Source organism: Microcaecilia unicolor, chromosome 4 (genome assembly GCF_901765095.1).
Source record: "Microcaecilia unicolor chromosome 4, aMicUni1.1, whole genome shotgun sequence".
Taxonomy (NCBI): Eukaryota; Metazoa; Chordata; class Amphibia; order Gymnophiona; family Siphonopidae; genus Microcaecilia; species Microcaecilia unicolor.
In genome coordinates, this window is record NC_044034.1 from 341,950,265 (window position 1) to 341,972,467 (window position 22,203).

At 44.2% G+C, this 22,203-nt stretch overlaps 1 protein-coding gene across 2 annotated transcripts; it reads left to right on the forward strand.

Annotated features, from left to right (window-relative positions):
• The first annotated feature begins 201 nt into the window (after window positions 1-201).
• OLIG1 (oligodendrocyte transcription factor 1) lies at window positions 202-6,016 on the forward strand. 2 transcript variants are annotated; one of them, XM_030199659.1, is made up of 2 exons: window positions 202-274; window positions 4,278-6,016. In XM_030199659.1, exon 2 carries the CDS (start codon window positions 4,661-4,663, stop codon window positions 5,246-5,248), a length of 588 nt encoding a protein of 195 aa, XP_030055519.1. In that variant the 5' UTR covers window positions 202-274; window positions 4,278-4,660; the 3' UTR covers window positions 5,249-6,016. The 2 variants fall into 2 exon arrangements, with proteins under 2 accessions (XP_030055519.1, XP_030055520.1); XM_030199660.1 differs by having other exon boundaries at window positions 266-294.
• Window positions 6,017-22,203: the final 16,187 nt, after the last annotated feature.

A 22,203-nucleotide genomic window follows, 5' to 3' on the forward strand; every position in this document is an offset into this window, starting at 1 on the left:
AAGGGGAGCTGTTCTAGGTACCGGGGAGAAGAAAGGTGGGGCTGGAACTCGTCTGGGATTAATACTATTGGTGGAAGCTAGCTGTCACTCAAGTGAGGTCAGTGCGGGAGGGGCGAGGACTAGTAAAACCTGCTAATTGTGTTAGGGGGTCTGATCTCAGCTGTACCTGGGTTTTAGCCAATCGGGCGATGTGGAGATGCGCGACCTTGCAGTTTATTTTTAGCGGACTTAAACAAATCAGCTGGACGGGCTCCTGGGACAAGACTGCAGACAGGTCTGGTATGAAATTGACAGGTTCGGTTTTGGAGTACGGTGTGATTCAGAGAGCGGGGGGAAGGAGGTGCGAGGCGAAAATACTGGAGAGGCATCATCCCGAGCTCCCTGGCTGTGCGTCAGAGTGATCAGGGTGGGAATGGGGGTCATTAATGTTACCCTGTTCCCCACCTGTGTGTCGGCGAGTGATCAGGGTGGGAATGGGGGTCATTAATGTGAGTAGTGGAAGTGATCAGGGTGGGAATGGGGGTAGCTGTCCTTAGAGAAGAGTGTGAGTAGTGGCAGTCTTGAAGGATAAGTAAAACCAACCTGCAGCCCAGTACAAAGAACAGGAGTCTCATTTCATGTCCAGTTTTTCTCCAGTCCAGCCTAAACCTCAGTAAAGCTAGGCTCAGGGACTTGTGCAGGTTTCTCGGGTGGCGGGCATAGTAAGGTTTGTTTGTTTAAGTGAGATGAGACAGGACCATAACTCACCGAGAAGAAAGAGGGCTGAAAGGGGGCGATGTCTTTATTACCTCCATCTCAAATCCCGGAGGGGGTCTCCTGATGCACCTTAAGGAACTTGTGAGCTCACATTCAGTTTCACACAAGCGTAGACCTAACGATGTGGGGGAGACTGGGAGCATAAGCTCAGATTTATGATTATTATTATTGGTCAGTTTTGAAAGAAGCTGGTTAACTCATTCCAGATATTCCTGGATCGTCTGTAAATAATTTGAAAATGTTATAGCCAGTTTTCCAGAACGGTGTCGCGGTTTAGGACCTGCTTTTGACACAATTCTTGGGAAGTTGCAAGCCACCTTTTTTTCTTTCTGCAACTCCTCATGAGAGGATGGAATATAAGATATCAGAAGTAAAATCGCTACTTGTTAACAGTTAATTCACTTTCTTCACTGCTCTAACTCCCGTTCATAGTGGCTGTAAGCACCAAAGGTACAGTTTAAGTAGTTGATTAACATGAAGTTAGAAAGAGATTATCTGCTTTAACGCTTTGAGTCAGGCAGGAATTTGCTAAAGTTCCTTAAATCTTCAAGAAAACTTGGTTACAGCCATAATAACATTAATGCTGTATAAAAATAAAGAATTATTTTGGACTCCTGTTTGAGTATGAATTTTAAATTGGGAAGTATCTAGAATTTATATATGGCTCTTGTTTCCTTGCTCATGCCTTCTTATTTCTGGGACCAAGATAGTTCTCGCCTAACCATCCCATCCTGGTGGATTATGGGACTTGCACGCAGCACTGATTTCAATGGGCACTGCAAATCCCGCACTGCTTTGGGATGCAAGTTCAAAACCAGGGCTGGCCAAAATGTCTCCAGCTTGGAACCGGGCAACTTGGCATCTCTGACATTAGTTTGATGGGAGGGAGACCATCGCTCTTACCCAGCGGCTGCAGTGATCTGCCTACAGTAGGGGTTCTCAACCCCATCCTCCGAACCAGTGGCATAGTCAGAAGTCCATTTGGGGGGGGGGGGGCATGGATTCTTCATCTCTCACATGCCAAACCCATTCCTTTGCCGCTGGGACTGCCAAACCCCACCAGCTGAAGAGGTCTGTGCGAATCCTCACTTGTGCAGCTAGAGCAGCATTCAGTTGGTGGCATGCTTCAGCTGTCAACGCTGGTATTCCTACGCATGCTTAGTTCAGCATCAGCCACTCCTATGCGCCAGTTGACTTAAGCCTGCTCAGACAGGACGAGCAGGGATTTACATGGGAGACCTCTTTGGCTGGTGGGGCTTGGACATCTCTGCCAGCCATTAAAGCGGAGGGGGCTTGAATCCAAAGTGGGGGGGGGGCCCAGGCCACTGAGGCCCCCACTGGCTATGCCGCTGCTGCAAGCACACCTGCCGGTCAGGTTTTCAGGATATCCACAATGAATATGCATGAGATAAATTTGCATATCATTAACAACAATGACTTGGGAATTACCTCTTACCAACCTTCTTATCCTCCGTGCTCTTCCCCTACCTCTTCTTTATCGCTCCACCTCCTTACCTATCCCTATCCTTTCTCTCATACCTCTTTTATCCCATTTACCCCTTGTTCATTTGTCCTACCGTATACCTCCTTTGTTGATTTTGATACTACAGATTGTATTCTCTTGTTACTATGTAAGCCGCATTGAGCCTGCGATGGGCGGGAAAGCACGGGGTACAAATGTAATAAATAAATAAATATACTACCTTTATTCTATGTAATCTATCTCATGCATATTCATTGTGGATATCCTGACAACCTGATTGGTGGGTGTGTCCCAAGGACTGGATTGAGAAACTCTGCATTACAGGGTTGACGTTTATTTTTCTTCCCTGTTTTTCTTGCAAGCTATTATGAAGCATCAAAGATGGCGAAACGCCAGAGGTGACTGCATCTATGTTACTGCAGCATTAACGGGGCTCATTTTCAAAGCACATAGACTTACAAAGTTGCATACGTAAGTCTATGTGTTTGAAAATGAGCTCCAAAATGTGTTGGGATTGTATTTGGATGAAATACAGGGGAAGCCACATCTGTATTGTTATTCTCACCCATGTAGCTTCTGGCAAGTGATTCTGCAGACAGAGAGGGGTTGGTATTCAACCGGTGATTGCTCGACATTTTGCTGATCGTCACCGGTGTTATGCCTGGAAATTCAGTGCATGGTCATGTCTGGCTTCCGCATTGAGGGGCTTTTTTACAAAGGCACGCTGAAAAATGACCTGCAGTAGTGTAGACACATGTTGTGGGCGCGTGCAGAATCACTTTTCTGTGCACCTGTAAAAATGCCTTTTTAAAATGTTTTTCCAAAAATAGACACGCAGCAAAATGAAAATTGCTGTGCATCCATTTGGGTCTGAGACCTTACCGCCAGCCATTGACCTAGCAGTAAAGTCTCGTGGTAACTGGGCGGTAATGACCTAGGTGCGTCAAATGCCACTTGGCACGCCCAATACCCCGTGTCCAAAAATAAAAATTATTTTCAGATGCGCGTATCATATGCACGCCAAAAATGAAATTACCACAAGGGCCGCACTGTAGCCGGGCGGTAAGTCCATTTTGGTGCGTGTTGGGCACGCTTAAGCGGCTTAGTAAAAGGGCCCCTGAATTTCCGAGTTTGTGGAGCCAACTAAAGCATAAGCCAATTAAGTGTGATTTTCAGCACTTAAGCGACTATGGGGCAACATATAAAGATAGGACTGACTTTTATATGGTCCTATTTATGTGGTTACCATCCCCAGAATTGCTCCCCGTATAGAGGTGCTAACTTGACATTTGTTTGCAACACTTCCTGGTTATCTGCCACTGAAAATGACCAGTTAGTTCCAAACCAGCTGGGAGCCATTTCTGGCCGGTTAAATCACTTTGAATATCGACCCAGACGTGCCTGGAAAGCTGAATACAGGTGCCAATGCATAATCTATATGAAGTTTGCTAAACTCCATGCAGTTTAAATGTCCCAAAGAAGTAAAGAAAAACATGGAGGCTGTGTTATAGACCGTTGATATCACAAACCATTTATTTATTTATACAATCTCCTCAACAACCGTTGTGTTTAATTATCAATCTTTATTAAATGTTTAAATCAAATTATAATCTTGCCATCCATATTTTAAAACCTTTTCACACAAACCACCAATCACATCTCACTCTTACTCCCATTCACACTAAACAAAATAGGAAGAGTGAGATGCGATTGGTGGTTTGTGTGAAAAGGTTTTAAAATATGGATGCCAAGATTATAATTTGATTTAAACATTTAATAAAGATTGATAATTAAACACAACGGTTGTTGAAGAGACTGTATGATATACAAATTGCAAACGATTATTGAGTATCTACCTAGAAAATAACTTTAGTTATTTATTTATTTATGGTATTTATACCCCACATTATCCTAAACTGGCTCGAGTTCAGTGAATATGAAGATGTTTACTACCAATTAGCTGAGTGGCAGAAAATGATGTCCAAAATATATATATTTTTTTCTGAAAATCAGAAACTTATTACTTTTTCGATTTCAGGAACCCTGAGAGCTACTTTCACATTCGTCTTCAAAGAGGTTCCTTGAATTCAAAGTTGAACCAAAGCCTGGCTTAGAATAAAGGACTAGTTCATCTGTAGCAGGTCTCAGTGCTGCATGCAGGGGCTAAAGCCAGAAATGAGCCAGTGAGAGGTATCTTGTGCTGCGGCTGAGCTGGGCTGGGCTCCTTCTCATTCCTTTATTAACAGCTTCCAAGAAATCTTGCCAGGACTCCGCGAACTTCATTCCCAGCCCTGAAACCTGCCTAAAGTAATCAGATTCACCAACCAAGACCATCCTGCAGGGAACGAGACTTCAACTAGCTGGACGTGGCTCGTCCATAGGACTTTCCCCCGGAGCTCCCCTCCTTAAAGCCGTAGCAAGATGCTGAGAATGGGACATGAAGAACTGCAGCTGGGATCCAGCCGATCGGAACTCACTGTCGCTGGCAGCTATAGCCGGGTATCTTCAGAGAAGGAGCAACTCGGAGCTGCCAAGGACGTCAGTGGACCAGGGGGGGAGCAGCACCTGCTGCGGAGCAAGATCAACAACCGGGAACGGAGGAGGATGCAGGATCTAAACATGGCCATGGATGCCCTGCGGGAGGTGATCCTGCCGTATTCAGCTGCCCATTGCCACAGCTCACCCGGCAGGAAGCTCTCTAAGATTGCTACACTGCTTCTGGCTCGCAATTATATTGTGCTGCTGGGCAGCTCATTGCAGGAACTGCGACGACTCCTAGGTGAGCTCAGTGGCCCTGCTGCCCCACGTCTGCTGCTGCCCCTTTTTGCTGCTCCGGGATCTGTATTTCTCGGGGCCCCGGAGCCTCTTCGTTGCAACAAGTACTTGTCCGTGGCCCTGGAAGAGCCGGGCCGCCCGCAGTACCAACTGCCACAGACAGGGGGCACACTCTGCGGCTGTGCAGTCTGCAGACTGCCTGCTTTTCTACCCCTGGCACCACTGTCCAAGTAAAAAAACCTCTCCCCCAGGATATAGACAGTGTATGGGCATGGCAGGGGCCACGAAGCAAGGCCCCAATGAACTGGAAGGGGGACCCTGGCAGGCTGGAACGCTGCAGAAAGGAGACCTTCATAACACAAAATGAACTGCAATGCCTCCATCACTTGTATACCTAAGATTCTCCTGAGAGGAACGATAGATTGCTCCCTGCTTATCTACAAGCGTACTGTTTGAATCCTGAGAAGCCAGCCTCACCTTTACCATCAGCTACAGTGACAGGACAGGACAGGCACAGCCACTTGTGACTATCAAACCTCAGGCTTTCCTGCTCTGTCATTATCATTCTGTTATACTGTTAATTCTCTGCCCCTATTCTGAACCTGCTGATCCTATGTGCAGTCCTTTCTCACAAACTGTAGATTTAAAAAAAAGAGAGAGAGAAATTCATTGCACTGGAGACTTTAAATTTTCCACTTTTTAAATGTTGATGGGTTCAGACTTGCTCTTTCAGGAAACAGGAAAGTATGTGATTTTTTTTGTTTGTTTCAAAAAATTATCTTGGTTTTAAAGCTATATCTTTGAATAATAGTTGGAGATCTATGAATGGTATTGTTGAATGTGTGTTTATAGTGTCTTTGTGTAACCGTAGTGTTAGTGATAATCATGATTTCATTGCATGTGAGTATCAGTACTATCTATATGACATGATAACCCGCTAAGAATTTTAAGATTGGTGGGCTAGAAATGTTACGAACAAAAGAAATTTTGCATTGCACCAGCAGCCCCAAAATATTTCAGGTGTGGAGGGGGATAGCGGCCCATATATTTCTGATACTCAAGTTGTATTTCTTGAATGTAAATCCTAAAAGTTAAAAATAAAACTGCCACATGGTTTCTAATTGGCCTTCTCATGTTTAACTTATTGCATACAATATACTGTAAACATTAGTTCCTTTTATTTAAAAAAAAAAACACTGAGAAACAGGTATCAGGTCAGTGATAGATGAGATCTGTAGGAGAAGGAAGTAGCAGGCATACATTCAGAGACCTCTTTGCCGGAGGATATGGTATCAGCGGTTAGTGTATCTGGGTTTTAAAAAGGTTTGGACAAATTCCTGGAGGAAAAGTCCATAGTCTGCTATTGAGACAGACATGGGAAGCAACTGCTTGCCCTGGGATTTGTAGTATGGAGTGTTGCCACAATTTGGGTTTCTGCCAGGTACTTGTGACCTGGCTTGGCCACTGTTTGGAAAACAGGATACTGGGCTAGATGGACCTTTGGTCTGACCCAGTGTGGCTGCTCTTATGTATATGTTCTTATGACCATAACATTACTGATCACCCTAAATGGTTATTGCGTAGAGCTTTGAAATTACCAAATCGAAAGCAAACTATAACTAGCATCGTTATTTCATTGCAATCCTTTAAAATCTTGTTCTGGAAAGAACTGCGGAGTTACTAGACAACAGAAAATCTTAGCAAATGCCAGCCTTTAAGTTGCTTAGTGGAAGGTGTAGTTTTTGTAGACAGAGGTTAACACAGCAGTCAGTTTCTCCAAAGGAGCACCTGAACCGATTCTAAGCTCTGTTGCCTCTTCTGTTCATCTCCTTTCAAAACCTCCTTTATTTAGTGTTTGCCATTTAAAAAAAAATGTTTTCACTTTAAGGGCCCCTTTTACTAAGGCAGACTAGCGGATATAGCCTGTGCTAACAATTAGTGTGCGCTAAATTCTAAGACACCCATAGGAATATAGGGGGAAATTCTATACTGGGCGGTTAGAAAATCAGCACAGAAAACATTTATGCCTAAGCATATTCTATATGGGGCACCTATATTTAGGCACGGTATATAGAATACGCTTAATTGATATATCAGTTGCCTAAAATTACACGCCTCCATTTACACCAGTGAAAATGTAGCATAAATCCCGGAGAGTAGATTTATTTATTTATTTAATTTTATTTGTACCATTTGTATCCCACATTTTCCCACCCATTAGCAGGCTCAATGTGGCTTACATAATACCGTAAAGGCGATCGCCAAGTCCAGTAGATATTAAACAAATACAGTTTAAAAGAAGGGTCAGGTAAGGTTAGGGTATACAAGTACAACAAGGGTCAAGGAATATACAGTCCATTACGATGTGAGGTTTTGAAGGCATTTAAGTTGGATCAGTAGAGTAGGCCTTGCAAAGCAGGTTTTTAATGATCGCCTGAAGTTTAGATGGTCATGGATCGTTTTCACTCTCTTTGGTAGTGCATTCCACATTTGTGTACCTAAGTAGGGAAATTGGAGGCATAGGTAGATTTGTATCTGAGTCCAATGCAGCTTCGATAGTGGCGGTTCAGATAGGAACGTGACGCTCTGGTTCTGGTCAGAAGATCTATCAGGTCAACCATGTATCCCGGGGTTTCACCGTAGATCATCTTTTTTTAAATTTTTGTTACATTTGTACCCTGCACTTTCCCACTCATGGCAGGCTCAATGCGGCTTACATGGGGCAATGGAGGGTTAAGTGACTTGCCCAGAGTCACAAGGAGCTGCCTGTGCCAGGAATCGAACTCAGTTCCTCAGTTCCCTAGGACCAAAGTCCACCACCCTAACCACTAGGCCACTATAATCTTGTGGACCAAAGAGCAAATATTTAGGCACATTGGGCCATATTCTATAACTACACATGTAAATTTTGGAACACCCACGAAATGCCCATTTCCCCGCCTATAACCACACCCCTTTTGCCGGTGTTACAGAATAAGCTTAGCAAGTTCTGCATGTAAATTCTAATTATTGCCAATTAGTGCTCATTATCATTTAAGTGCTGTTAATGCTGATTGGCTTGTTAAGCTAATTAAGTTATGCACGTTGTTACAGAATACACTTGGATTTCAGAGCAGAATGCTGGGCGTGCTATATAGAATCCAGGGACAATGGGCATCTTAGCATTTAGTGCACACTAATTTTTTAGCATGTTCTAAATCCACTAGCGTGCCTTACTATAAGGGGCCCAAAGTGTTTTTCTTCTTGCAGCTACAGCCCTTGTTTTTACAGACTTCTTTCCATGAGCTGCTCCTGTCTCTTCCTCATTCATCTCATCCAGCAGTGGGATGTCAGTCTGTAGATGTGACCTGGATCATCACAGCAGGCTCTGCATCTGTTTTGGGGTTGACTAAAGCTGAGAGAATCCCAGGGAGATGCTTTCACTAGAGCAATTCTAACATCTCAAAGTGTAAAAACAGGGATTGTAATGATTTTGATTAGGACTTTTTTTGCAAGTGCAGTGGCCTTAAATAACAGACCATTCAATGAACTGCGCCTCTTGAGATTTTGGTTGAAACAAAGGTACATTTTAAAACCAATTGCATGTTTTTGGAATCCCCTAATTCTTTTATATATTAAACTAGTAAAAGAGGCCCGTTGAGCAAATGAAACGGGCGCTAGCAAGGTTTTCGTCGCCAACACCCCCCCCCCTCCCTGGCCAACCCCGTTGTTCTGCCATTGCTCCGCCCCCAATGTGATGACATTTGACGCGAGGGCGGGGCCCAGAGCGATTCCCCCCCACCTCACTGCCTCCCTCCCTGCCAACCCCTTCGTTGTTCTGCCATTGCTCCGCCCTCGAGGGCAGGTCCCGGAGCGATTTTTGGTGGCTTCACCACCACGAACCTTCGAACCTTTTTGAAGGAAGTCAGGGCTTGGCTTCACTGACGTCAGTGTCCTCAGAACGTTGAGGGTGAGTTTTATTATAGTAGATATGTGCAAAATAATCAGCCCTAAAACCTCTTGTTGTATGACATATTTTTGCTGCATGTATACAACCTTCTGCTGTTGGAACTGAAGACTTCTTCATCCTTTTTGCTTGGATTTATTAAATTTTGTTTTGTGCATGTATATATGGAGACAATCAGGAATAAGAGAAAGAATGTGGAAAAAGTCACAAAATACAGCAATCTTACACATTGAAACCGAAAAACTATGGAAGACCAAATCAAAACATCGAATTCTATAATGCTGTGCGTGGAACTCCTATGTAATTTCAAGGGGGCATTTCAGGGGCGTTCTAGGGGCATTCCAAGAATTTATGCACACTGTTACAGCATAGACTCGATCAGCACCTAACTTAGGTGTCAGCATTTACACCTGCTTTCATCAGGTATAATTTCTGGTGCCTAAAGTTAGGCATTCTTTATACGCTTAGCACTATGCTATAATAGACATGACTCTTTTATAGCATAGTGCTCAGCTCTTAAATTTTTCAGCTGCATTCATAGAATCTAATCCACAATGGATCCCAACCAAGCGATAAGTATTGCCATACTGGGACAGACCAAAGGTCCATGAAGCCCAGCATCCTGTTTCCAACAGTGGCCAATCCAAGTCACAAATACCTGGCAAGATCCCAAAAAAGTACAAAACATTTTATGCTGCTAAGTCCTTTTTAATAACGGTCTATGGATTTTTCCTTTAGGAAGCCGTCCAAATCTTTTTGAAACCCCACTAAGTTAGCAGCCTTTACCACGTTCTCTGGCAACAAATTCCAAAGTTTAATTACACGTTGAGTGAAAAAAAATTTTCTCTGATTTGATTTAAATGTACTACTTTGTAGCTTCATTGAATGCCCCCTAGTCCTAGTATTTTTGGAAAGAGTAAACACATGCTTCACGTCTACCCGTTCCACTCCACTCATTATTTTATAGACCTCTATCTCATCTCCCCTCAGCCGTCTTTTCTCCACACTGAAGAGCACTAGACGCTTCAGCCTTTCCTTATAGGGAAATCGTCCCATCCCCTTTATCATTTCCGTCGCCCTTCTCTGCACCTTTTCTAATTCCACTACATCTTTTTGAGATGCGGTGACCAGAACTTCTTCTACTAACCTATAAATGTACTCACTCTGCTGCTCCCCAGTATCTCTCCACACTCGTCCTTCCCTACGCCCCTTCCCGTGCACTCCGCTCCATGGATAAATCCTTCTTATCTGTTCCCTTCTCCACTACTGCCAACTCCAGACTTCACGCCTTCTGTCTCACTGCACCCTACGCCTGGAATAAACTTCCTGAGCCCCTACGTCTTGCCCCATCCTTGGCCACCTTTAAATCTAGACTGAAAGCCCACCTCTTTAACATTGCTTTTGACTCGTAACCACTTGTAACCACTCGCTTCCACCTACTCTCCTCTCTTCCTTCCCGTTCATATTAATTGATTTGATTTGCTTACTTAATTTTTTTTTTTTTGTCTATTAGATTGTAAGCTCTTTGAGCAGGGACTGTCTTTCTTCTATGTTTGTGCAGCGCTGCGTACGCCTTGTAGCGCTATAGAAATGCTAAATAGTAGTAGTAGTAGTAGTAGAATTGAACACAATATTCAAGGTGCGGTCGCACCATGGAGCTATACAAGGACATTATAACATCCTCATTTAATACATATCTGGGAAAACCATTTACAAAGCCTATAAATCTTTTATTAATGTTCCTTAACTATGATCAAATTTGGAAGAAAAAGAAAACAGGTACCACTTAACATATAGGGTAACCAAAATAACTCATCACTGTACCTGGAAAAACCTTCCACTAATACAAAAAAAAACATCATATATATATTTATTAATCACTGCTCAAAAAAAATAATCCAAAAGCTAAAAATAAACAATAGAAAATGCAAAAATTATTAAATAGCAGATTATGTCTCTTATGTAAAAGACAATGAAACTTTGTCAGAATTCTGATCAAGGTATTGTAGGCATTTGCATAGCATCACATCTAGCAATATGCACTTGGGGAGCCAGAGATGCTGAATATTTTTTGTTGTTGTTTTAGGATATACATTTGTTAGTGTGTATTTGATTTGTTATCATGCCTTAAAAAATTTAGTGCACTCAAAATTGATTAATACATATGGCCTCTGGTGGAGATGCTTTTCTAGTTTTGCTGGATAAATCAACTTCTTTTGATCTCATTGCTGGATGAGCTTAAAGCTGTGGGCATCTCAGGCAGGCTTGGTACTTCAGAGGTTCTGTTTCAATTTATGATTGTTCCTTCTGTGTCACTTTGGCCAATGAACTCTCATTAACAGTATAAGTTCTTAAAGAGAAGCAGCCAATACGGATCCCTATGGGACATTGCATGTTAAGCTTACATGTGATGTCCCAGAGGATTCATATAGGCTCCTTCCCTTTTTAATCTATTCTTAGGGCCTCCTGCCAGCCTGATTCAGAGCTTTGGCAACAGTGTTTATTTATACGTGGATGATATTCAACTGCTGTGCTTGCAAGACCCTCAAAGGCCATCTATCTAGTCAAATTTGAACCAGTGACTCTTGGCCTCTAACCCACAAGTGTAGAGCAAAAAAAAAAAAAAAACTGAGGCAATCTGGTTCTCATGTACTTTAGCTGTAGCAGGAACCAAGATCATGATAATTAGTGCTGGGGGTCATCCTAGACCAGAGGTTCTCAACCCAGTCCTTGGAACACACCAAGCCAGTCTGGTTTTCAAACTATCCACAACAAATATGCGTAGAGTTCCTCCACTGTATGAAGATTTTTTTCATGCATATTTATTGTATCCATCCTGAAAACCTGACTGGCTGGTGTGTCCCAAGGACTGGATTGAGAACACCTGTCCTAGACCATAGGCCCCCAAATGACTTCCTTAATTAGGAAATCCATGTTTTATCTGCAATTGATTCATTCTTTGTGTTCTGTTTTTCTTTGCTTCTGTAATCAATCATCTGGATTAAAGCAATTGTCTTTATTTGGGTATCAGTGGTGTAGCTACAGGTGGGCACAGGCCCATCCATTCTTTCCTCAGGCCCACCCAGTCTAGTGGCCCCCCCAAAGAACCCCATTGGCAGTGCCTCACTCCTCTCTCTTTCTCTCTCTCTCTCTCTCTCTCTCATGGCAGCTTTCTATCTTTCTCTGAAACCCCCCCCCCCAGCCAACTTCTACCTTTGAGCTGTCCTCAGCAGAGTTTCCTGTAAGCAACCTGTGCCAGCCCTGCAGGCTTCTCTCTACCGCATCCCGCCCTCGATGACATCACTTTCTGTATCTTCAATGGTGGGGATGCGGTAGAGGGAAGCCTGTAGGGCTGGTGTTGGTTGCTTACTGGAATCGCTGCAGGCATCATCTTGGAGGTAGACTGGGGAGGAAGAGAGGAGCAGATGCCGGGGGGGGGGGGGGGGGGGGGGAAGAGGAGCAAATGCTGGGCAGAGGAGGGGGAGAAAGGACCAGATGCTGGGTGGAGGGGGAGAAAGATGATGATAGCAGGGGCAGAGGAAAAGATTTTAAAAATCTGTATGTACGTACGGGGTGGGGTTGAGAAGGGCCCACCTGAAATGGCAGGTCTGGTCACGCTCCTGTTGGGTATTACTCAAATGAATGCTAAAAGACTTTAGTTAATGCAGAACACTGTGGTAAAGCTTCTTCACAGTGCTAGGAAAGGGGACCATGTTACATCTTTACTCAAAGAGCAACATTGTCTTCCAGTCTCGACGAGCATAAAGTTTACACTACTTGTACTTGTATTCTTCCACATTCTCATTTAACATCATTGCTCATGCCCTATCACTCATCTAGTTCTCTAAGATCTCAGGGAAATTTGTTACTTGGCTCCATCTAGGGTCAGGCTGGAGGTGACAAGATGTTTTGCATTTCACTAACCTAACTTTTCACTTTGGGACTCACTTCCATTTGATTTAAGGAAGAAGAATTCTTTTTACAAGTTTAAAGGGTAGGGAGTAAAAACCTGGCTCTTTATAATGGTGTTTGACAGGGACTCGGCCCACTTCCCCGTTTCCTGCTGCAGCTTTTTGGGTGGGGGTGGGGGGGGGGTCGTTCCTTGTGCAAACGTTTATGGAGGGTGATCACACATAAGTACATAAGTACATAAGTACATAAGTAGTGCCATACTGGGAAAGACCAAAGGTCCATCTAGCCCAGCATCCTGTCACCGACAGTGGCCAATCCAGGTCAAGGGCACCTGGCACGCTCCCCAAACGTAAAAACATTCCAGACAAGTTATACCTAAAAATGCGGAATTTTTCCAAGTCCATTTAATAGCGGTCTATGGACTTGTCCTTTAGGAATCTATCTAACCCCTTTTTAAACTCCGTCAAGCTAACCGCCCGTACCACGTTCTCCGGCAACGAATTCCAGAGTCTAATTACACGTTGGGTGAAGAAAAATTTTCTCCGATTCGTTTTAAATTTACCACACTGTAGCTTCAACTCATGCCCTCTAGTCCTAGTATTTTTGGATAGCGTGAACAGTCGCTTCACATCCACCCGATCCATTCCACTCATTATTTTATACACTTCTATCATATCTCCCCTCAGCCGTCTCTTCTCCAAGCTGAAAAGCCCTAGCCTTCTCAGCCTCTCTTCATAGGAAAGTCGTCCCATCCCCACTATCATTTTCGTCGCCCTTCGCTGTACCTTTTCCAATTCTACTATATCTTTTTTGAGATACGGAGACCAGTACTGAACACAATACTCCAGGTGCGGTCGCACCATGGAGCGATACAACGGCATTATAACATCCGCACACCTGGACTCCATACCCTTCCTAATAACACCCAACATTCTATTTGCTTTCCTAGCTGCAGCAGCACACTGAGCAGAAGGTTTCAGCGTATCATCGACGACGACAGCCAGATCCCTTTCTTGATCCGTAACTCCTAACGCGGAACCTTGCAAGACGTAGCTATAATTCGGGTTCCTCTTACCCACATGCATCACTTTGCACTTGTCAACATTGAACTTCATCTGCCACTTGCACGCCCATTCTCCCAGTCTCGCAAGGTCCTCCTGTAATCGTTCACATTCCTCCTGCGACTTGACGACCCTGAATAATTTTGTGTCATCGGCGAATTTAATTACCTCACTAGTTATTCCCATCTCTAGGTCATTTATAAATACATTAAAAAGCAACGGACCCAGCACAGACCCCTGCGGGACCCCACTAACTACCCTCCTCCACTGAGAATACTGGCCACGCAATCCTACTCTCTGCTTCCTATCTTTCAACCAGTTCTTAATCCATAATAATACCCTACCTCCGATTCCATGACTCTGCAATTTCTTCAGGAGTCTTTCGTGCGGCACTTTGTCAAACGCCTTCTGAAAATCCAGATATACAATATCAACCGGCTCCCCATTGTCAACATGTTTGCTTACCCCCTCAAAAAAATGCATTAGATTGGTGAGGCAAGACTTCCCTTCACTAAATCCGTGCTGACTTTGTCTCATCAGTCCATGTTTTTGTATTTGCTCTGCAATTTTATTCTTAATAATAGCCTCCACCATCTTGCCCGGCACCGACGTCAGACTCACCGGTCTATAATTTCCCGGATCTCCTCTGGAACCCTTCTTAAAAATCGGAGTAACATTGGCTACCCTCCAGTCTTCCGGTACTACACTCGATTTTAGGGAAAGATTGCATATTTCTAACAGTAGCTCCGTAGTGCTTTAGAAATTATAAGTACCAGTAGTGTTGTAATTTCTTTTCCATTTGTGTTATCTCCCTGGATGTCTCTTGCACAGTTTCTTGTTCTGCTTCTCTCAATGACATTCTGTAGTGCCTTGACGTTTTTACAATTTTGGGCAGTATAAGAACTACATTATTTATTTATTTAGATTTTGCTCACACTGTTTGCAGTAGTAGCTCAAGGTGAGTTACTTCAGGTACTCTGGATATTTCTCTGTCCCAGGAGGGCTCACAATCTAAGTTTGTACCTGAGGCAATGGAGGGTTAAGTGACTTCCCAAGATCAGAAGGAGCAGCAGCGGGATTTGAACCAGCCAACTCTGGATTGCAAGACCAGTGCTCTAACCACTAGGCCATTCCTCCACTAGCAACATTCTGTGTAGAATCTCAAATACTAGCAACATACGTGCAGGACGTCAGACTCACAGAAACAGAAGCCTGCGCGGCTGCATTGCTGATCTGCAAGGGCAGGCTTCTACATGGAATGTTCCTAGTGGAATAGCAACATTAACATTCCATGTAGAATCTCAAATATTTCTTTATTTGATTTTGCTCACACCTTTTTCAGTAGTAGCTCAAGGTGAGTTACGTTCAGGTATACTGGATATTTCTCTGTCCCAGGAGGGCTCACAATCTAAGTTTGTACCTGAGACAATGGAGGGTTAAGTGACTTGCTCAAGATCACAAGGAGCAGCAGTGAGATTTGAACCAACCGGCCACCTCTGGATTGCAAGACTGGTGTTCTAACCACTAGGCCACTCCTCCACTAGCAACATTCCATCTAGAATCTCAAATAGTAGCAACATTCCAGAATCTCAAAAAGTGGCAACATTCCATGTAGAATCTCCAATAGTAGCACCAAAATCTCAATAGTAGTAACATTCCATGTAGAATCTCAAATATTTCTTTATTTAGATTTTGCTCACACCTTTTTCAGTAGTAGCTCAAGGTGAATTACGTTCAAGTACACTGGATATTTCTCTGTCCCAGGAGGGCTCACAATCTAAGTTTGTACCTGAGGCAATGGAGGGTTAAGTGACTTCCCAAGATCACAAGGAGCAGCATTAATAAAGATAAAGAAAAAATAAAGACAAAGGTATAGAAACCTATAAATTAACACGTGCAAAGTTGATTTCCATGGGTTACAGTGTTCTAATCGGTATTTTAAAAAAAGTGTTTTATTAACACAAATGTGTGAAACAAACTGAAAAAAACCCCAAACTGGAAAAAAAAAGCCCCAAAATTCTGAAACAACAGAAAACTTTGCCCCTGATTACATCTCTGTTTTTCTCCATAGACACAAAATATTTTGTTTTGTACATCTGTCTGTTAATCTCCTTTATCCGATAAGTAATGAAACTTGAAGTAGGAAAACAGTAGCTAGAAGATCAGCTTGAAATGGAATATTAGGTTTATGTAACCAGGTTGTTTTTAAAATTTTTATTATCATTATTAGTAGTATTTCAGGTTTAAGTGAAAAAGGAAGGCCTCGCTTGTTAATCAGCTAACTTGCGGGGCTAATAGAGTCTGGTGACTGGTGTGTGTGTGTGTGTGGTGGGGAGGGGCGGGGGTAAGGACAGAAATTAATTTAACTCACAATACGTCCAGAAGCCCAGAAAATGCAGACAGCCTGATAGGGTCCGCTGAACTGAAGAAGTAAGACCAAAACAGTGGATTAATGTATAGAGGAAGAATAGTTGCAATCAGTTCCCTTGTGAATTGCACAGAGGACTTGGAGAAGAAGCAATTATCAGCCACCGGGGATTAATCGTAAAGTCTGAATGCCAAGCTGTATATGTTAGGGGTAGAATATGTTGCCGATAGGAAAACACAAAGAGCATTTCTTACTATTAAGTGAGATTAAACGTAATGGCCCAGTTTCCGCACAAAGGCAGAATTAAATTCAGATGGCAACTTCAAAGTGGACACATGGACACAGACTGGTGCATACATTTACATATAGCTGGCATAGCTTGGTTTGTCCCACAATGAGGACAAAGTTTCTTGGGCCACTTAAACAATTTTCTATTCTTTACTTTCTTGTGAATACTTGCTACATTAAGCCTGAAATTGCCTTTCATTAATATGAGGGAGTTCAGCATTGGATTTGGTCCTGAAAGCTATGGTTTTTATAATTCTTTTAATGTAATAAACGGCAGTAAAAGGTCAATAGGACTAGAATAGCTGTAACCAGATCTGTGCAAAAAGTCTACAGCGCTCCCCCCCCCTTCCCCCTGCAATCTCAGGCTTTCCTCTGCTGTACTAGAGGGCATCCATTCAAAGCCATCCCTGCAGAAATGCATTTGCCACATGCTCATGGAGCTGGTCCCTCTGGTGGACTGTGTTGCAGCTCCAGCAACCTAATCTGGGGGGCCCTTTTACTAAGCTGCCCTAGGTGCTAAGGTGCTAATGGAGCAAAAAAAATAGCTTACCACAGGACACACTAGCATGTCCTGTGGCAGGGGCGTAGCCAGGCAACAGATTTTGGGTGGGCCTAGGGAAGAAGTGGGTGGGCACAAAATGTTCTCCCCCCCCCCCCCCAAAAAAAAAAAATATCTCAGCTGGCAGGAAAATGCTTCTTTCCACCTTGGCAGTCTGCAGCAGGCATGCGCTGAAAACTGAGCATGCGCAGGTGCCGGTATTGTGGAGAGTAGAATTTTGTTACTATCAGGGGAGAGTCTTTAGCTGACAGAGCTTGGGATCTCCACCAGCTACCGCTAAACATGTGCTACTGTTGGGTGGGCCTGAGCCCTAAGTGGGTGGGCTCTGGCCCACCCAGGCCCACCTGTGGCTACGCCACTGTCCTGTGGTATTTCTGTACTCATAGCGTGTTATGCATGCGCTAAGTATTTTTTGAATTTGTAGTTTTGAGGGGGCGAATCAAGGGCAGAGACTGGGCATTCCTGTGCAAACCAGTTGTGCATCTACATTACCGCAGGATAACTTGGTTAGCACACGGTTAAGATGAACAAAGAGCAGCGAAGCAAATGATGGTTGGCAGAAGATCATGTTATTATAATAAATTATAATAATATTATAATAATATTATATCTTGCTTTGCTGCTTTCTGTTGATCTTTTGTGTCCTGCGGAGGGAATTCTCCTTGGTCTTCGTTTAGCACACGGTTAATGCAGGAGCCCTTACCGTCTCCTAAATAGGGTTCCTAATGTGTGCTAATGCTAATATTAGCACATGGCCATATATTCAATAAATAGAAAAAGGTCTTTTTTTATGGCCTAAAAATAGGTTTAAGGGAAAACTCTATATATGGCGCTGTAAAACTATGCAGTTAGCAAGATTCTATAAACTACACCTAAAGTTAGGTGTAGTTTATAGAATACGCTCACGTGCTGTTCTTCTGCCTAAAATTTAGGCGCATCCATTTAGACCACCTAAAGCTAGGCTTAAATACCTGCACCTAACTTAGGCGCAGATCGGGTGCATTCTATAACAGTGCTCATAGTTTTCTGAAATGCCCACAACCCGCCCATTCCATGCCCATATCCACAACCCCTTTTTGAGCTGCGAGCATTAGAATTTATGCGCAATGCGCTATAGAATACGCTTAGAAAGGGCTGTCCGGTAAGGTTTGTCTCTTTGCGGATGATACCAAACTCTGTAATAGGATGGACACCCCGGAGGGAGTGGATAGCATGAGGAAGGATCTGGTGAAGCTTGAAGAGTGGTCCAAAAATTGGCATCTAAGATTTAATGCTAAGAAATGCGGGGTTATGCACTTGGGTCACAAAACCCTGAGGGAACTGTACAGTACAAAAGAAGAGCGGGACTTGGGGGTGATTGTGTCTGATAACCTTAAGGTGTCCAAACAGGTAGGAAAGGCAACACTCAAAGCCAGAAGCATGCTTGGGTGCATAAGGAGAGGGATGGCCAGCAGGAAAAAAGAGGTGATAGTCCACTTGTATAAATCTCTGGTGAGGCCCCCATTTAGAGTGTTATTGCAATTCTGGAGACTGCACCTACAGAAGGATATAAACAGGATGGAGTCGATCCAGAGTAGAGAGTTGCACGGGGACAGAAATCTTGCCCATCCCCGCCCGTCCCTGCTAGAATCTCACCCATCCCCACCTGTCCCCACTGGAATCTTACCCATCCCCACCCATCCCTGCAAAAATGTAACCCATCCCAACCCATCCCCACCCATCCCCGCAAGAGTTTAATGGTACATAAAAGAAAATTCTGGTCAGCTCCCTTAGTCTCTCTCTGGATTTGAGCCACAGCACTGTAGGCAAGGAAGGAATGGAAGCTGAAACTTGGAACACTCTGGTGTGCACAAGTAAGATTTGTCTCTGATTTCTGGCACTGTGTGCTGAGAGGTCACCACATGCACATGCCAGTAGGTCAGGTGACATCCGATGCTCTTGCTTGTGTCAGAGCTGAGGCCTGCGCATCAGCCCGGGAGCAAAGAGGATTAATTGTAACATAGTAAGTGACAGCAAATAAAGACCTGAATGGTCCATCCAGTCTGCCCAATAGTCACACTCATTATCAATTCCTGATTAAATCAACAAGTGTGATATTATATACTTTCTTTCGTGTTTCTGGAACATAGACCATAGAAGTCTATCTGGCCCTATACTTATGTTCCAACTGCTGGAGTTCTCGTTGAAGCCCACTCCAGTCTATTCGTCTTCTCATTTGTGGGATACAGACTGTAAAAATCTGACCAGCACTACCCTCAAGTTCCAGCCACTGAAGTTGTTGTTTAAGCCTTTTCTAGCCCATCCTAAACCAGACTGCCATATATTAGACACAGACCATACAAGTCTGCCCGGTATCAGCCCTAGTTAATCACAGCCAGAGTCGCCATCTAAGTGTCACTTGAAACATCCACACACATGCAGCCATTTGAGGTTAGGATTTTTATAACTTCCATTTTCTAATTAGAGATCCTCTGTGTTCATCCCAAGTCTCTTTGAATTCCATCTTCATTTGTGTCTCTACCACCTCCTTAACGGAAGACTTTCCACATTTGTGCTGTTAAAGCAAGGAGGAAGAGGAGAAGGAGACAGCACTCAAGGTACTCGGTAGATGAGAGGCTGATGCAGTGCAGCTTACACTTCCACGGGAGCCCCGCAGAACTGCTTCCGTCCCAGCGGGAACCCCGCAGAACTGCTTTCATCCCTGCAGGAATCCGGCGGGTTCCGCGAGATTCCCGCGAACCCCGTTCCCATGCAGCTCTCTAATCCAGAGGGCAGCTACAAAACTGGTCAGCGGTCTTGGTCATAAAACATATAGGGACAGGCTCATGAACCTCAACATGTATACGCTGGAAAAGAGGCGGGAGAGAGGGGATATGATAGAGACGTTTAAATACCTCAATGGCGCTGATGTACAGGAGGTGGGCCTTTTTCAAATGAAGAAACCGTCTAGAATGAGAGGGCATAAGATGAAGTTCAGAGGAAATAGGCTTAGGCAGAATCTGAGGAAATACTCTTCCACAGAAAGGGTGGTGGATGCATGGAACGGCCTCCCAATAGAGGCTGTGGAAGCAAGACTGTGAATTCAAGAAAGCATGGAACAAGCACAGACGATCTCTCGCACCTCCTGCAAGGCCCTGTCCAGTTCCTTCATCTCTCACTCAGCTCTTTGTTCCTTTCCGCTTTCTCTGCAAACCCTTCATGTCCTTCATACTATATTGCCTTTCCGTTTTTCTCCACCACCAGTCTTATACCTCTACTGATACCCCTCGCCCAGTCACCTATAACCCATTGTCCTCTTAATCTTTACTCAGTTTCTTAGCCCCCAAGTGACCAAGTCCCTCTCTCCCATCCTACACAGTTCCCGAGTCCTCACTCATTCCCTTACATCCAGCCAGCCTGAGTTTAGGTTCTCTTGCTCTCCCACCTAATATATAAGTCTCTATTTAAGTGTGAGTCCCTGCTAGCCTCCATCTCCATGTCCTCGATATCTGCCTTCCTGCATCCTTTCCCTACAATCTGTTCTCCAACCAACTCCTCCACTTCCTCGGTATCCACCTGCCTTTCTGCTTCTCGAACATCCATTCCCCCTGCCTCTCTCCCTTTCCCACCATCTTTCTTTTCCTCAGCATTTCTTTACTCTGCCTTTCCTCCTTCTTCCAGCATCCATCCCCCCAGCCCCCTTCTCGCCATCTATCTACCTTAGCTTTTCCACTATCTCCTCCCATGGAATCTCTCATCTCCTTCCTTCTGCACTTTCCTACATCCTCCCTTCTTACATCAGCTATCACTCCTCTTCTTCCACCTTCCCCAAGAATATGACTTCTGCATCCTCGTCTCTTGGTGAGAGCCTTTCCCTATGTCCCGCCGCATTCTGTGTTTTCTCTGAACAATTGCCACCAAAAGCATATTCAAAATACAAAGACAGCACTTCCTGTATCTCATGCAAGATATCCTTGTGCTCCTCAGGAGAGACATTAAGACCTGGCTTTTTTTTTCAAAAGCATTTTTGCCCAGTTTGAACTTAATTTCTTGATTTATGCAAATTTTTCCATTTGTCTTTATTTAGTGGAGGAGTGGCCTAGTGGTTAGGGTGGTGGACTTTGGTTCGATTCCCGGCACAGGCAGCTCCTTGTGACTCTGGGCAAGTCACTTAACCCTCCATTGCCCACCGCATTGAGCCTGCCATGAGTGGGAAAGCACGGGGGTACAAATGTAACAAAAATAAAATAGATACTATTGGAGATTCTACATGGAATGTTGCTACTATTGGAGATTCTACTTGGAATGTTGCTATTCCACTAGCAACACTCCATGTAGAAGGCTGCGCAGGCTTCTGTTTCTGTGAGTCTGACGTCCTGCACGTACGTGCAGGACGTCAGACTCACAGAAGCAGAAGCCTGCGCGGCCACATTGGTGATCTGCAAGGGCCGACTTCTAGCAACATTCCATGTAGAATCTCAAATAGTAGCAACAGTGGAGGAGTGGCCTAGTGGTTAGGGTGGTGGACTTTGGTCCTGGGGAACTGAGGAACTGAGTTCGATTCCCGGCACAGGCAGCTCCTTGTGACTCTGGGCAAGTCACTTAACCCTCCATTGCCCACCGCATTGAGCCTGCCATGAGTGGGAAAGCGCAGGGTACAAATGTAATAAAAATAAATAGGTATCTATGGTTTTGATGGGGCTGATATTCAAAGGCACTTATCGGGTCGACAGACATTATTAACCACATAAGTGCCAGTGCGAGGGATATTCAGCAGCCAGAAGCATAGCCAGGTTGAGGGCGTGGGGGGGGGGGGGGAGTGGAGTGCGAACTGCTGACGGCACTGGCGTGTATTTTAAAAGCAGCAAATCAAATGAAAAATAGGCACCAGCGCCGTCTGAAATCTGTTCGGGGAAGTGGCCGCTCCCCTGGCGACCCACCTAGCTACACCTCTGTCAGCAGCACTAATTGAATAGAGCTGCTGATTATGTCCAGTGACTACCTCAAAACTATCTGGACAGTGCCGGGCGGTCTAAGGCTGGATTTTGGGCAGAGTCAGAGGATATCCAGTTACCC